The sequence below is a fragment of the Gopherus flavomarginatus genome, chromosome 1 (genome assembly GCF_025201925.1).
Source record: "Gopherus flavomarginatus isolate rGopFla2 chromosome 1, rGopFla2.mat.asm, whole genome shotgun sequence".
Classification (NCBI taxonomy): Eukaryota; Metazoa; Chordata; order Testudines; family Testudinidae; genus Gopherus; species Gopherus flavomarginatus.
In genome coordinates, this window is record NC_066617.1 from 251,304,673 (window position 1) to 251,322,280 (window position 17,608).

General features: G+C 41.2%; 1 protein-coding gene across 1 annotated transcript in view; it reads left to right on the plus strand.

Moving 5' to 3' along the window:
• The window catches only part of PDCL3 (phosducin like 3), a 16,541-nt gene extending 4,570 nt beyond the window's left edge, over positions 1-11,971 (plus strand). Inside the window, exons 2-6 of the mRNA XM_050922775.1 lie at positions 79-196; positions 5,618-5,708; positions 6,556-6,699; positions 7,675-7,883; positions 10,173-11,971. Of these exons, the coding sequence (XP_050778732.1) occupies positions 79-196; positions 5,618-5,708; positions 6,556-6,699; positions 7,675-7,883; positions 10,173-10,315 (705 nt within the window). The 3' untranslated portion in view covers positions 10,316-11,971. The remainder of the gene's footprint in view (positions 1-78; positions 197-5,617; positions 5,709-6,555; positions 6,700-7,674; positions 7,884-10,172) is intronic.
• Positions 11,972-17,608: the final 5,637 nt, after the last annotated feature.

Here is a 17,608-nt window from a genome sequence, read left to right on the forward strand (position 1 = left end):
CTGGGGCTCAGTTGTGGAAGTGATAGAAGTGTTCCTTCAGTTTAAAACATACACATCCTCCGTTTTGTTCTGTTTTAGGACCCGAATGCAGATACAGAGTGGAATGACATTTTGCGTAAGAAGGGCATCCTCCCTTCCAAGGAAAAGATAAAAGAGCCAGAGGAGGCAGTGGAGGAGCAGGAGCAGAAGTCTGTTGGTGAGTGATCAGGCAATAAAGCGAAAATCCTGAGCTGCTTCTGTATTAGCGTGTCCAGTCACTTTAAAATGTCCAAATAAAAAACAACCTTTTCTCCTGTAACTTAAGGGATACCAAGAGTAGAACTCATATGACATGTTTTGCTTGTTACAACATAGCAGAATTGGCAGAATTCTTTTTTTTTTTTTTACAACTTTGGCTGATATTATCAATCGTTTTTAAGCAATTTTTAGATTTCTTTTATGGCTATTGCAGAGATGGGGGGGTCAGACAATTATTTTGTGATAGAATCTCAATTTCACCTGTCATTATGTAGAACTGATAAATGAAATTGTTTTTAATTTATTAATGTAACTTCTGTTCACCATTCACTACACTTGCCTACCCTGTAACTTCTGTTCCATATTGTAATTCAAACCCCATTTTAAAACACTCACTCCATTTTGTAAAAGCTTCCTCCAACCTTCATTTTTGCAAACCCTTCTGTAATCTTATTAGTTTAGTTTAGATGTGTGATTGAGGTATGTATGGATGACGGAATCAACCTCCAGCCCCAGCCTGTCCTGATGAGATAAAGTTCAAATACCAACGGCTGAAGACCTAGACAACAGCCCTAAACAAAGTAAGAAGCATCCACCCTAAAAAGAAAAGGACAACAGAACAACAGAAGGAAGATCAAAGCCAGGTTCAAGGCTGAAAGTCACGCCTGCAATTGATGGGTGATCATTCTAAACCCAGAGGCAGCGTGACACAGCAAGACCTATACACTTTGAATCCAAACTAAAAGCCTATAAAAAAGAAGGGTGAGATGAGAGACTCTGGGTAACATTCTGCTGCCAACGTGGAAGGACATCGGTGCCTGCCCAACAGAGATCCAGCTTATACTTGTGCCTGGCTTTCCTGGCCAGTTAGCTGCCACAAGCTACGAACCCAAGCTACAAAATCAAGCTATGAACTTAAGCTATCTTCAGGACTGATAACTATGCAGCAGCTGCAGAACATCTGATGGATGTGTGTGTGTGTGTATAGGTATTAGGTATAATGTGTGTGTATAAGAATTAAGATATTAGTTATTAGTCATAAATCAAATTATCATAATAAATGTGGCATCTTTGTCTTGTCCCCTTTAATAAGATCCTGCTGGTTTTTACTGGTCTAATATAATTGGTATAACAATTAAAGTTAAAGCTTTATGAACCGTTAAAAAATAAATTATGAACATCAAATGTCAAAATATACAAAGTAAATATCCTTAAATCAACAAGTCATACATGTTTTTCCTGTTTATTTACTTGTCCATTTGTACCAAGTCTAAATCACTGGATTTTGACTCTAACAAATTCTCAAGCAGCATTTTTCTTACTTTATCTTTAAAATTGGATTTATTATCTATCGAAAAATAGTTAATTGGTTTGTGTGTGCATATATGCTTATGACACTAAGCACCCCTGAATTCACCCCCTACGTGATATTTTAATAATCTTTGTACAAAATATGCCTTGTGAGGTATCACTTGAAAACTCGACTTTAAGGCCAGAAGGGACCATCATGATCATCTAGACTGACCTGCATATTGCAGGCCAGAGAGTCTTGCCTACCTATTCCTGTAATACACCCATAACCGCTGTTTTGTTTCTTGCATTTGTTCAGAAAGTAGATATTGCTATTAAGTTTTGCTTCCTTTTTTGTCATGTTGTGGAATTTCCATTTCAGATGGCTAAATTTGATATCTGACATTGTTGTATGTAATATAGTTGTAGCTATGTTGGTCCCAGGTTATTAGAGAGACAAGGTGGCTGAGGTGATGTCTTTTTTTGGACCAACTTCTGTTAGTGAGAGAGACAAACTTTCCAGACACGCACAGCTCTTCTTCAGGTCTGGGAAAGATACTCTGAACAGGTGGAACAGATTGTTTAGCCTAAGAAGTTAGCATTTATACTAAGGGACCATTCAAGGCAGAGTGGCCCATTAACGCCTCTGCAGTCATGGACAAAAATACGGGGTCAGTGGATTACAGATTGTTGTAATAAGTCATAAATCCAGTGTCTATGTTCAGTCCATGATTTTTCATAACTTTCCTAGACACTAATTTAAGCTCCCAGGCTCATCTTTTGAAAGTGTTGTGCAGGTTTCCTTTAAGGATAAGTATGGACAGGTCAGTTATAGAGCGATCGCTTTTGTGGAAACTGCCAACCCAAAGGTGATAGGGTGTTTTTGTCTTTTATCATTTTCTTATGTGAGTTCATTTGAGAGCATAGTGATTATCTGGTTTCACCCACATAGTTGCTATTGGGGCATTTAGTGGCCTGGCTGAGGTACACCGCATGGTGTGATAGGCATGTGTAGGATCCCTGGATCTTGAAAGATGTGCTTTGGTGAGTGATGGTCATTGTAGCAGTGGAGATATGTCTGCAGGTTTTGCATCTGTTTTGGCAAGGTTTAGTGCTGTTTTGAGTTGGTGTGTCCTTGTATGTGGGGGGGCTTGCTTCTGATGATGAGCTTGGAGAGGCAAGGGGGTTGTTTGAAAGCCAGAAGAGGAGGGTCAGGAAAAATTTCTTTCAGGATGGGGTCCCCATCGAGTTTGGTGTAGTTCATAGAATCATAGACTTTAGGGTCAGAAGGGACCAATATGATCATTTAGTCTGACCTCCTGCACAAAGCAGGCCACAGAACCGTACCCATCCACTTCTATAACAAACCCCTAACCTATGTCTGAGTTATTGAAGTCTTCAGATTGTGGTTTGAAGACCTCAAGCTGCAGAGAATCCACCAGCAAGTGACCATGCCCCACGCTGCAGAGGAAGGCGAAAAACCTCCAGGGCCTCTGCCAATCTGCCCCGGAGGAAAATTCCTTCCCGACCCCAAATATGGCGATCAGCTAAACCTTGAGCATGTGGGCAAGACTCACCAGCCAGCACTCAGGAAAGAATTCTCTGCAGTAACTCAGATCCCATCCCATCTAACATCCCATCACAGACCACTGGGCATACTTACCTGCTGATGATCAAAGATCAATTGCCAAAATTAAGCTATCCCATCATACCATCCCTTCCATAATCTTATCAAGCTTAGTCTTAAAGCCAGATATGTCTTTTGCCCCCGCTACTCCCCTTGGAAGGCTGTTCCAGAACTTCACTCCTCTAATGGTTAGAAACCTTCGTCTAATTTCAAGTCTAAACTTCCTAGTGTCCAGTTTATACCCATTTGTTCTTGTGTCTACATTGGTACTAAGCTTAAATAATCCCTCTCCCTCCCTAATATTAATCCCTCTGATATATTTATAAAGAGCAAGCATATCCCCCCTCAGCCTTCTTTTGGTTAGGCTAAACAAGCCAAGCTCTTTGAGTCTCCTTTCATAAGACAGGCTTTCTATTCCTCGGATCATCCTAGTAGCCCGTCTCTGAACCTGTTCCAGTTTGAATTCATCCTTCTTGAACATGGGAGACCAGAACTGCACACAGTATTCCAGATGAGGTCTCACCAGTGCCTTATATAACGGTACTAACACCTCCTTATCTTTGCTGGAAATACCTCGCCTGATGCATCCTAAAACTGCATTAGCTTTTTTAACGGCCATATCACATTGGCGGCTCATAGTCATCCTGTGATCAACCAATACTCCAAGGTCCTTCTCGTCTTCTGTTGCTTTCAACTGATGTGTCCCCAATATATAACTAAAATTCTTATTATTAATCCCTAAATGCATGACCTTGCTCTTTTCACTATTAAATTTCATCCTATTACTATTAGTCCAGTTTACAAGGTCATCCAGATCTTCCTGTATGATATCCCGGTCTTTCTCTACATTAGCAATACCTCCCAGCTTTGTGTCATCCGCAAACTTTATTAGCACATTCCTGCTTTTTGTACCAAGGTCAGTAATAAAAAGGTTAAATAAGATTGGTCCCAAAACCGATCCTTGAGGAACTCCACTAATAACCTCCTTCCAGCCTGACAGTTCACCCTTCAGTACGACCCGTTGGAGTCTCCCCTTTAACCAGTTCCTTATCCACCTTTCAATTTTCATATTGATCCCTATCTTTCCCAATTTAACTAATAATTCCCCATGTGGAACCGTGTCAAATGCCTTACTAAAATCGAAGTAAATTAGATCTACTGCATTTCCTTTGTCTAAATAATCTGTCACCTTCTCAAAGAAGGAGATCAGGTTGGTTTGGCATGATCTACCTTTAGTAAAACCATGTTGTAATTTGTCCCAATTACCATTGACCTCAATGTCCTTAGCTACTTTCTCCTTCAAAATTTTTTCCAAGACCTTACATACTACAGATGTCAAACTAACAGGCCTATAGTTACTTGGATCACTTTTTTTCCCTTTCTTACAGATAGGAACTATGTTAGCAATTCTCCAGTCGTACGGTACAACCCCTGAGTTTACCGATTCATTAAAAATTCTTGCTAATGGGCTTGCAATTTCATGTGCCAGTTCCTTTAATATTCTTGGATGAAGATTATCTGGGCCCTCCGATTTTGTCCCATTAAGCTGTTCAAGTTTGGCTTCTACCTCAGATGTGGTAATATCCACCTCCATATCCTCATTCCCATTTGTCATCCTTCCATTATCCCTAAGCTCCTCATTAGCCTTATTAAAGACCGAGGCAAAGTATTTATTTAGATATTGGGCCATGCCTAGGTTATCCTTAACCTCCATTCCATCCTCAGTGTTTAACGGTCCCACTTCTTCCTTCTTTGTTTTCTTCTTATTTATATGGCTATAGAACCTTTTACTATTGGTTTTAATTCCCTTTGCAAGGTCCAACTCTACATGGCTTTTAGCCTTTCTCACTTTATCCCTACATGTTCTGACCTCATAGAAGATTAGGGTTGAAAGAGACCTCAGGAGGTCATCTAGTTTGATGATATGGGTTCTAGTACAGGGTGGTAGGCTACAACAAGGGGAGTGCGGTTGGAGGGGGGTTTGTTTCTATATTGAAGCAGGTTCTCTAAGGCTATTTGGGTGGCCATGATGCAGTCTACTTCTCTGGACTTATTATTCTGAACGACGAAGTGGGTATTCACCCGCGAAAGCTCATGCTCCAATATGTCTGTTAGTCTATAAGGTGCCACAGGACTCTTTGCTGCTTTTAGTAACTTTATGATCAAGTATTTGCAGTTGCATCCGAGATATTTAAAATAGTAAATCTATGGAGTGGAGTGCAGATAAAGTTCTACCATCCATCTTCCAGCTCAAAGTGCCAAGCTTGAGGGTTTCTCAGCTCCTTTCTCCAATCATTGTAAGTGGTCTTACCATGTTATCTTGTTCAATAACTTAGAAAAACAGCAGAAAATAACATGCATTTTCTCAAGAGGAAAAATGCATGATGTAGAGTTACAAACTTGCACAGATTACTCTTCCTTCTCTAGTGGAATATTGCTAATACTATATTTCTCCCACTCCAGTGAAAACATATGAAGACATGACTTTGGAGGAGCTAGAAGAAAATGAAGATGAGTTTAATGAGGAAGATGAGCAAGCTATCAAAATGTACAGGTGAAAGCAGCTTGCAGAACTGTCTAAATGAGACTACGTTGGTTACCTCCTTACACGCTAATACAATGCAATTGGATTTCCATTTTCCTGAAGAGAAGAGGAGGAAGGATGTGCTTAGTAAGGCCCAAGACAGAGAGCTGGAACACCTGGGGTTTGTACCCTGATCTGAAAGACTTCTTAGTATCCTTACCTAAGCCACTTGGATCTACATCTTGGGTAGCCTATTTAGGGTTCAGTGTTTCATAGATACTCTTAACACATAACCCAAGTTGAAGTCAATGGGTGCAAAGAGCCTATGCAAATCAGATCTTGGGTTCAGCACCTAACTTATTGGAGATTTCTAAACATTTTGGCCTTAATGAAACTGAGGCAGAGAGATTATGGGTCTGAACCTCTACCATGTTTTTCCTTGAGCAGTCATTTATATTGATTTAGTGTGGAAGTAAAAAAACTCTGTCATTCTAACTTGGTATTATTTTGTATAGATATAAATGACTGCTCAAGGTGCAGGATAGTGGAGAGCTCGTCCCTAAGTATTTTTAAGTATTTACCTCTATCTCAGAGACTAAATATATTTTTATGCACAATGTCTGAAGTTGAATATTGTGACTTTATTCCACTATGATATAAACATTAATCAGTTTTAGACTGCTCTTATATTTAAATGCAAAACCATGTAAACTCTCCTTCACTACCCTGGTCTTAGAGACCTTTATAATTCATCTCTGCAGACCAGGCTTCAAAACCTGTGATGTTGATTGTCTAATCATTGCTCTGTTATACAAGTGTATCTGTTCTCAATACTGTTTATTTCTCTTCTCCCATCTTTCCCCTCCTTGTTGTGTAGACAGCAAAGGATAGCAGAATGGAAAGCAACTCAAATAAAGAACAAATTTGGGGAAATTCTGGAGATTTCAGGACAGGATTATGTTCAAGAAGTTACCAAAGCTGGCAAGGGTATATGGGTAATCCTGCATCTTTACAAACAAGGGTAAGTAAGCTGTTTTTAAACACTTAGCATTTTCGGATGCTATTAGTCAGTGTTTCTCAAACTGGGGTTGCCGCTTGTGTAGGGAAAGCCCCTGGCGGGCCAGACTGGTTTATATACCTGCCCCATCCGCAGGTCCGGCCAATTGCAGCTCCCACTGGCCGCAGTTCACTGCTCCATGCTAATACCTTCAGACAAGTGAATAACTGTGTTATGTATATTAAAGAATTAATTCCAGAATTCTGTCAGTTAAAATGAAGGAAAACTGTATTCTTTATGCTTATCGCTTACGACCAAAGTCTACTGAAACTTCGCTACAGAGAGCTTCTGGGGGCAGACTTAATCCTTTTTTGTATAAAAGCACTTGAGGCTTATGCACTCGAGATCACCAGCTTCCTTCCCTACCCAATGGAGTTCTATGTGGCCCATCTTCTCTTGCTGCACAAAATTTGAGTGAGCAAGGTACTCAATCTTACTGACGTTACAAAATAGCTTTTCAAGGAAGTTGTCACTACTTTGGAAATAAATGTGTGCGTTATAGAAATGATTCTAAAAACTTGCTTGTTCGTTGTCTTTGGTGTAATTTAAATTAATCAGCTCTTCACAGCACAAAATATTTTGCTTCGTCTTTTTAACAATACAAATAAAAGTTTGATTCTTTTCTTTAAAAAGCTGTTATTTCTCTCCATCTTGTGACTACTTTTTTAGCATGCACTAGTCACAGAAATGGCATCTTGTAAACTAACCTTGTTCTATAATAGAGTGGGAAATCTTAGTTCAATTACTATAACAAATTACTCTAATCTTACATGTATACTGGAGTGATGGGCACTTTAGTAATATCTATACATTGTTTTATACATTTGTATTTCCATAAGTACTGTTCAATAGGCTGGTATTTCTAACTTTCTGCATGGAAGAGACTACTCTTGATATTCTGTCTCTTAGCTCTTCTTTTTATCTGTTTTCTTTTAACAGAATTCCCCTCTGTACCTTAATAAATCAGCATTTGAGTGGACTTGCCAGGAAGTTCCCAGACGTCAAATTTATCAAAGCCATTTCTACAACCTGCATACCCAACTACCCTGACAGGAACCTACCTACAATTTTTACGTACTTTGAAGGAGATATCAAGGCCCAGTTTGTTGGGCCCCTGGTGTTTGGTGGCATGAACCTGACAAGAGACGGTAAGCAGCTGCATCTGGTATCTTGTAAAAGAAAAGCAGAATGTCAGTAACCAATTTAATTAATCTTCCCTGTGTTATGCTTGCACTGACCCTCAGAATGCAGGGGCTGGGAATTGGTGACAGGAGGAAAAAAGTGTAATAGAAAGGTCACATGATTATTTACATTTCTCATGTACATCTTCTGATTCAAGAGTATATTTTAAGCAGTAAAATATATACACACTTTCTGTCATTTCTTCCCTCCAAACTCATTTTGTATTCCCTGACCATTCTCCACTTGCTTTATAACCTGTGCTGCTTGGTTGTGTGTTCTTAGATTTTTTCTCTCTTACCTTCCTGATCCATGGACTCTGTTTCTAAGTCACTGTGCCCCTAACTCCCAAGAGGCAAGGTTTTCCCTAGCACCATTGGGGCTGGGAGCTTGGAGATGCACTGCTCTCTCTCCCCCCCTTCTTCTCCCCGCCGCTGCATCTATGGCAGTAGCTGGGGTCTCTCTCATCTCTCTGAAGTAGAGTCTGAATCTGAGCTCTGAGAGGAAGTGGTGTAGTCTCACGTAATTCTAGGGTGGGGCACAGGGCATCTACCCAAGGTGCCCTGTGGGGGTGAGGATGCTACTTTTTCTCTGGGGTTCAGGGCTCAATTTAGCCCATATTCCCCTATGGCAAATAATCTGGGCACAGGCTACCAGTGTTGCTGAACCTTTTAACATAGTTGATGCAAATGTTTGAGAAGCATATCATACGCTCTGTACATGAGGTCTGACAGGGTATTTCAGCACTGAGTGTTTTATTCCTATGAATGTTGTTCTTCAAGCTTGTCTGAAAAAGCATTTCTATGAAAGTGGAGGGAAGGGGAACAATATTCTTCCTAAGTGGTCTATCAAGATGAAGGATGTCAGCTGTAAAATGATACTTCCTGCATGTTGGAAACTGAATGAAACCCTTTAGCCTGATTTAATAGGGAATTTTATTGTAATTAAAACGATATTGTTAAATTTCCCAGTGGTTCTGTCCAGTTACCTTTAAATAAATTTGAGAGTGCCGTAGAAGTACACCACCAATAAATGGCATTTCAAGTGCTGTATTTAACTATATCACTTAGCTCTTTCACAATAGCATGCAAATAGACTTTCATTAGTCAAAGTCATGGTTTAACTAAAACCCTGGTCTTTTCACATGCTCTGTGTAGTACTTGACAGTAAGCGTTCCTGGCTTTCCAGTGGAAAATTCACTAATGAGAGCATTGCTTTGGGAACAACTACATCTACATGTAGAGATTGGCTAATTATACATCAAAGTGAGAAATAATTAAAGGTTCCATTATTATCAGTTCTCCATTTCTAAGAGCATAAGAATGACCATACTGGGTCAGACCAATGGTCCATCTAGCCCAGTATCCTGTCTTTCAACTTTAGCCAGTGCCAAGTGCTTCAGAGGGATTGAACAGAACAGGGCAATTTATCAAGGGATCCATCCCCTGTCTTCCAGTCCCAGCTTCTGACAGTCAGAGCTTTAGGGACCCCCAAAGCACACATCCCTTCATTTAAAGTAATTGGCACTGACAGTAATTGATTTTCAGGTTCCTGGGGGATAAGTGTAATACCGCCTCAGGTTAGTCATCACATATGGTTCACCTCTGCACTCTTTGAATTCTTTTTCTTTTGGTCTATGAAACTATGTGATTGATCTGCAATTGAGGAGAATGTGAGGTTATATTCATTTCCTTTTTGTCTAAGAGAATTAGATTTTAATGATTGGATTGCCAGCAGGAGTAGGAGAGAGGCTTCTGCTGAATGTGTGGTATTGACTTTCTTCCAGTTTGAGGATGTAATCCAATTTGAGCATATATAATAATAGGCCTGCTATCAGGAGGGAGATCCTTCTCTTGTAAAGGAACTAATCAGTGCAAGGGGTGCGGGTAGTGGATGAATTGTATTTTTAAAGTTTCCCTGTAAAAATATCTAATTCAGATGTGCAAATGGAATTGTTGCAATTTTTTCCTTCTGTTAAGTAATCTATTCTTTGTCTCTTCCTACCACTCAATCATTATATAATTCAAGAAACTTTTATCCTCTCGCAGTGTTTTCAACAGCTGGAGTGCACCACTAATTAGTCTGTATCATACATGCTTTAAAATTCACAAGACAGTCTGCAAACACAGTGTGTAAAATGTTGTATGTTTCATATAGTAAAGGTTTTGTATGCTACAGAAAAGAGAAGGCTGAGCCTGAACGAGCATACGCTGTTCCTCCAACCTCATGGGGAACTCTTTTCTCTTAATTCCATGTAGAACTGGAGTGGAAGATTTCAGAGTCGGGTGCCATCAACACAGATCTAGAGGAAAACCCCAGGAAACAGATCCAGGACCAGTTGATATCCTCAATCAGGAGCTCTGTTCCAACAAGGAGGGACAGCGACTCTGAAGATGATTAATTCCTATACTAATGTGTAAGATTGATACAGTACATTTTCAGCCAAAGCTCACATCCAGTACACTGGACGAAACCCAGCTGTGACACTTTAATCTTTCCACTGAGGGCTCTGAATTATGGAAGAATAGATTTTCAAGATAGCAGCCTAATTAGCAATTTCAAGCTTTTTTATCTACTACAACTTTGTTTAAAATCCAGAACAGTTCGAAAGACTTTTATAAATGGAGACACAGTAAATCTTACCCCGCGTTTTGAAAAATAGTTATAGTAGGAAGAGTTATCCTTTTTCCTCTCTTTTTGGTAAATCTTTGTGACAGAGAGAGGCTTACAAGTTTAAGTACCAAATGGTCTGGTAAATAATGTATTGATTTTAAGTAACTTATATTCATGTAAATAAATTACACATATCTAAGTTACAATGTACCATTTATTGCAACACTGCAGTAAGTTTGGGCTTCAGGGTCCTTTTGTTAGCCTGTTGTTTATCACAACCTCTATTCTGGGCATTGAGAGGGGCAAGCTTGCCCCAAGGACAGTCTCTGACCTGTAGAATACTCAGTTGACTGAGGCTATAACTTTATCAAATTAGTGTAGCTACCAAACTGGTGCCTCTCATTCACAATGGAAGTGATGTTAGAAGTTGCCATTTTTTTTTATATTAAAGCAAAAACTTTGCATTCCAGTGTCTGCTACAAATACTATTTGTTAAAATAGGAAGCCCTTGGAGGAGGAAAGAAAAAGTTAAAATGCCATCCTAATTATAGATATTTTGAAACTTAAGAAAGCTGCATGGCTGTTTCAGATTGGGCTTGCTGTCCACCTACACTTCTCATTTGGCTACATGTGTATGCTAATAAGCTGCACGTGACTATGTTAACAAGCTGACCCAAAGACCTTTTGTTATGTCGCTGATGGATTCTGTGGGAGTATAAAATTTAGCATTTAATAAGTATAAATCCTTTTGCTTTGCATTGCATTGAGATTAGCCTCCAGAAGCTTTCATCTTGGCTTCTTCAGCTTGACCCCCTATCTGAATCAGTGGAACTTATTTTAGTTCTGCTATTTTAAATAAATTACATATTAGGTTGTAAGATCTTGGTGCAGGGACTGTCTTCCTGTGGGGCTGAATAGTGTCTAACTCAAGGGGACTCTGATCTTTTGGTGCTACTGCAGTACAAATAAAGAACAAAGATATAAAGTTACTCTTGGCCTCAATATTAGCTGTGCATTGTTGGGGTGTGGCCCCCTTCTTGTATTATGAAAGGGTCCTGATTTGCTTGTTTAAAATTCCAACATTATCAGTTTTCACCCAATTGAGTGATCTGATTGAACATAAAAACTCAGTTGTAGATAAAGCTTGTCTATGCAAACAAACTTCTGTTAACATAAACACTGAAATACTTCTCCTTGTACCAGATTATTTGAGACCTGTCTGTGTACTTGACTGTTTTGTCTTTGCATAACTGGAGCAATTCTTCTTACACCTTGTACTTCAGCAGAGACATGATCTGTATGTTGGAGAGAAATTCTTCCAGTGTGTATTGAAGAGGCTTTGATGCATAAGTATAAATGTTGGTTGTGCATCATATTTGAAAAGTGGGGTGGGAGGGTTTTATAAATGTCCATCTGAAGTAATAAAACAGCAGTATACACAGCATCCCCTGTAGACTATCCAATGTGTGTCCTATACTCAACTAGTCAATTCTCCTTTTTCCTCCATCCCACGCAGTTAAAAAAGTAGACCCAGAAATTAAATGTTCTTGGTTACTTCCTCAGCCTTGCACAAAACACTTAAACTTGCTATTGGCTTTTAAACTAAATGTGATTTTAAAGGAAACACACCTTTTCCACACCTGAAGAAGAACTGTTGGGAGCTCAAAAGCTTATCTCTTTCACCAACTGAAGGTGGTCCAATATAAAGTATTATCTCACTTACTTTGTCTCTTTAAAGGAAACAGTTATTCTTAAATTCATATCTGACAAGGTTCAACCCAGCTGTAAGAGATACTGCTTCTCACTTAGTAGAGATAGTGTATTTGATTGTTCCTAAATTTTTGCACCCACAAAACTGAGGCCCAGTGTGGTTTTATATTAGAAAATAATCATTGATATTTTACAATAAACCACTCACTTGGTCAGTGGGACCAGACTGCTCAGTGGTGTAATCCTGCTACAAAATAAGCCTACAGTGTAAAGGAAGTTTGAAGTCTAACCAAGTATTAAAAGGTAGTGTGGACTTACCACAGGACTGGCAGCAAGAAATTGCTGTGCTCCAAGTCCAGGTCTGACAAAGACTCTGATCTCCTTTAACTTATGCACACATATAGCCAATAAACCGGAGCACTTATTCCTGGCTCAAGGTGGTCCTTCTAGTTCTTAAATATACATCAATAAACAGTGCCAAGCTCAGCAGGGGCTCACTGGGAAGGGATGGGGCAAAGGATCCACTGTTACATAATCCTCTCTGGTCTTTACTCCCTATGAAGTGAAGGTAGGAGGACCTAGAGCAGGCTCTCTTCCTTCTCCCTTAATGCCACAAAGTGCTAGTTTCTGCACTACCCCTATGTGTATTCGATGTCATCATTATTGATGATTTACTCTAACCCACATTATTTCAACACTGTCAGCCCGGGGCAGGGGGCAGAGGGAGTGTTTCTTATTTTGCATTTTAGTAGATGCCACTGAAATATGGAATAATGGTGTGGGAAGAATGAAGATGAAAAGTTGGATTTGTCCTTTTTCCATGAGGTGCTTAATTTATTGATGCTTTGGGAGAAAAATTAGAGGGTGCAATATTGAAGGAGGCAGATGTGAGAATAAAAAATAATGGGCTGCTTTGTCATGGAGTTGAGACCCATGTGGAGTGCAATTTTAAGTGTTCTCTGTGCTTCTTGGCACAGAGATAAGTGTGAGAACTGTTTCTTATAAGCTTGTACTTGTTCCCTTTCTTGCCAATCGTTGTCCAGCTCGGAGCCTTAGCAGAAATTAAATCTCTGCAGGATGTGGATAATGAGCTCAGTTAATCTGTCAGCAGCGTTGGATCAATGATCACGTCATGTCTCCTCGAAACAGCTACATTTTAGAGCATTATGGGGGAAGTTAGATGAACAAATCCTATTAACTGTTCTGATATTTGTAGGGGTAACTACTCCATACACTGCTATGGAAATCTCCCTAACTGACCAGATACAAAGGCACTTCCATCAGGTGAACAGATTTTAACTATGGCATTCAGCAGGATGAAGGGCAAAAGACAACCATAGGAGTAACTTTTAACTCTAAAGTGTGTTTGTTCACATAGCTGTAATGTGTCATTAATAGCTGCCTGCCATATATATTTATTTATTAAGTAAATTGATGATTTATAAAAAGTATCTTTTAGTTCCAGCACTGTTTAACTGAAGTCACCTCTCCCCAGTATAGGAATAGCCTATGCAGTGCATGCTTTTCCATAGTGCTTCTGCCAAGGTTTATTGTCCTATTCTGGATGGATCATATGTCTGATTCTCCATTACCCATGCACCAGTGTAGAATGGGTGTAAAACTACCAGATTAGAATAGTACCGTTTTCCAATCATTTTGCACTGGAGTAAATAACTATACAAGGTTCAGGGTAATGAGAATAAGGCCCCAGTCCACCAAGCCCTTAGGCCTGTGAGTAATCCAATGGCAGTCAATGAGACTACTCGCATGCATGAGTGTTTGCAGGACTGGGACCTAGGAGCATTCCAGAAGTAGAAATACCTTAAATAGCCTGAGATGTGATGTAACTGTTACTACTAGTATCAGAGGGGTACCCTTGTTAGTCTGGATCTGTAAAAGCAGCAAAGAGTCCTGTGGCACCTTATAAACTAACAGACGTATTGGAGCATGTTACTACTAGTGAATTTTTAAGTGATTTTTGAACTTGCTAATTTTATCTTCCTGGTATTTCACAGGAAATTGGGCTGGGGTGGGGAGGGGCAATTGTTTGTTTTCTTCACTCACAAAACTTTTCTTTTTCAGTTAATTAATAATTTACCACCCTACTTGCCTGTCCACTTCTCAGGAGAGTGCCCTAACCACTGGGCTATGGGATAATCTGAGGTGAGTCTCTCCTAGTGAAGATGTTCCACTTTGTATGACTGATTGAAGAGTCATTGGAGCAGGGGAACTGGATTCTGGGTCTCCCACTTGGGTGCTCAAGCCACCAGCTGACAGAGTCATTCTCATGGTCCATTTCTGGCACAATGACTAAGCATTTATCCAAGACAGAACAGCTTCAACAGGAGAAATTGAGAGAGCCCCACCTCAGAATAGCTTATAGCCCAGTGCATAGAGCACCCTCCTCCCACCTTTCTCCCCATCTAGCAGAGGAGGGGATTACTGTTGGGCTAAAAGTTGAGGGAGGCGGCTCCTCTTTCAAACATGTAAGGGGCTTGATCTGCGAGTTGTGCTGAGAACACACCTACCGAATCAAGCTCCAGCAAGTGAGATAGGCCAGGCAATACCTATCTTCCCCTGGTTGGAGGATCTAACCGGGGCATAGGCATGAAATAACGGTCCAAGTACTTGGTGCAGGTGCCCAGAGGCAGAGACTTAAGTGTCATGGGAATTTTTAGGGTGGAAATTTAGGCACTGAGGGATTTTAGATACCTACAGGATTAGACTACAGCTGAGCAATCGTTTTGAGGATCTCAGTGACGCCTACATTTTGTTGGTTTTAGGCACCTAATGTGGGGAGTTAAGTGCCGAAGTTCTTTTTGCAGATCTGGGCCTCAGTTCACTCTACCTGGTCCAGTCTGAACCTTGCTGGAACTTCAGCTGGGGGGAGAGTAGAGGGAAAAGAACTGCGGCAGACAGGGAGTGAAGGGCGTGAGCAGCAGGTAGTGGCTGATGAGAGGGGGAAGATAATGTAGGATGGTATAGGTACTGCTGTTCCTTTTTGACCCGAGCACCTAGGTAAAGTTTGGGGCCCTCAGACTGTTCCAGCTGGAAGAAAATGTTGACAAGGCAGGCTGGTATTTTCTTTGATGCATTTTTTTTTTTTTAAATGCAGGGAATGTACAAAATCCTGATCACCAAACGCAGGAGAAACCAAAAATGAGGGAGGATTCCTCCTTGATTATAGCCTAGGCCCCTAAGCCTCTTCAGCCAGCACCAGACCAAAAAGCTCTCTAAGGTTTCTCCTACTATCTTACTGTGCTCACAGAATCCTGCTTGGATTTCCTCAGGCTGCCTTGTCTTTCTCTGGTTCTATGTTCTGCCTTCCCTCACACAAACACACTTCCCAAAAACAATAATCAGTGAGAGCCCCTCTACCCACACACATTCCAGAACTTCTGGGTGGGGTTACAAAACTTTTGGCCATGGCTACACTTACAGTTTTGCTGCGCGGGTAGTTACAGCTGTGTTCGTACAGCTGTGTAGGGCCAGCGCTGCAGTGTGGCCACACTGACAGCTACCAGCGCTGCGGTGTGGCCACATTTGCAGCACTTGCAGCGCTGTTGGGAGTGGTGCATTGTGGGCAGCTATCCCAGCATTCAAGTGGCTGCAACGTGCTTTTCAAAAGAGGGGGGTGGGGTGGAATGTGACAGGGAGCGTGGAGGTGACAGACAGAATGGATTTTTGGAGTTGACACTGTTCTCAGCTCCCTGCCTTGCAAGTTCTAAGGACTGTGCCTACCTTCAATCATTTTAAAAGTTCTAACTCCATTCCCCCACTCCTCTCTCATTCACTAAATGCAAATTATGTACTGCTAAATACCCGTCAGACCAGATCAGCAACTGCTCAACACGGACTTCCCCCTCCCCCTCTGCCGTGTGAGAGTACTGTTTCTCTCTTCAAGCAAACAGCTGTGAACATTCCAAAGTAATTCCCCTGCCTGCCTCCGCTCGCTCAGCAAACAGGAGCTGTGTTTGTTTTTTAAATAAGCAGTTTGGCTGAACTCCGAGCTCTCCCTTTCTTCCGGTTTGTTGTGGACGGAATTCTGGGATACCTCCTTATACCCCGGAGGTCAATAAAAGCGCTGGTGGGGTCCACACTTGCTGACCAGTGCTGGATCACCAGCGCTGGAATCGCTACACCCGAGGCTCGACCGGGTGTACAGCCAGCGCTGCAACCAGGGAGTTGCAGCGCTGGCCGTGCTTTGCAAGTGTGGCCACATCCTAAGTTGCAGCGCTGTAACCCCCTCACCAGCGCTGCAACTCTCTAGTGTAGCCATGGCCTTTGTCTTAGGTGGGAGCTTGGTAATTAATTTATCCTTACAGGTATGTTAATTGAAGGGTGCATTCATACCCTTCACTCTCAGTGAGGTTTTAAGTCAACCCCTTACAAGTTTTCACCCAATTCATAACAAATCTGAGAGCGCGCGATAGGAGTTGCAACAGGAGTAAAGGGGTCTTGCAGCACTAAAATCTTGGGAGAGAGTCCACTCTAGTTTTTGCACTCTGCCCTCCTGTTTATCTTTACCTTACCTGCCCTTGCCCAGTTTTTAAACCATACTGATACTTACGTCCTCTCTTTTTAAAAAAAATCCAGAAATCCCTTCTAGCTGAAGAAAACAGTCTGACTTATGTTGTAGCAAAGACAGCAGTCTGTGTGTACAAGCTGTACTCGTCTTGGCTGCAACAGCTGACACTGACTATTTTCTTCAGCAGAGCAATTACTGCCAGCCTCTCCCCTTAGCCTGAATATTAAATTAGGTTGAAATAGGGAATGATCTAAAGTAAGCCTTAAGGGGAAGAGAGGGGACTTTACCTGATTTCATAATGTCTGTCCAACAATAATAGGGGACTAGGCCAATTTTAGCAATTTAGTGATAAAAACACTAGTTGCCCTACTGGAAAAGGAAGACGAACAAGCCCAGTTGCACAAAGGCACTTACGTGTATAAGTCTCCGTTTGGGCTCCACTGTGATTCCCAAAAGTTCCAGTGGACACCGTGTAGGCACTTAACACTCAATGTCAGTTTTCAGGGTCAAAGTTCCCATGGTGCCCAATTTGCTGCCTCTGGGCATGCGAGCTGCTACCCCACTGTCCGCATCTGGATGCCTGTCTCCCACATAAGCCCCAGCATGATCCACCAACCAGAGGAACATAGACATTCCTCCACCTAATTTATGTTACTCATTCCTGTCATCAGCATCTCCCATTGGCCAGCTTAGGTGGCCCCCTGCCTGGTATGTTGGCTTTTGTGGATGGCATTCTAAGGAGCCTGTCTCTCCCCATTCATTGTAAAGGGAGCCTGGGCACCTAAGTCAGGCTTTGTGGACCCTATTGTTGTTCCAGTGACTTTTTTGGGCACTTAAAGATTA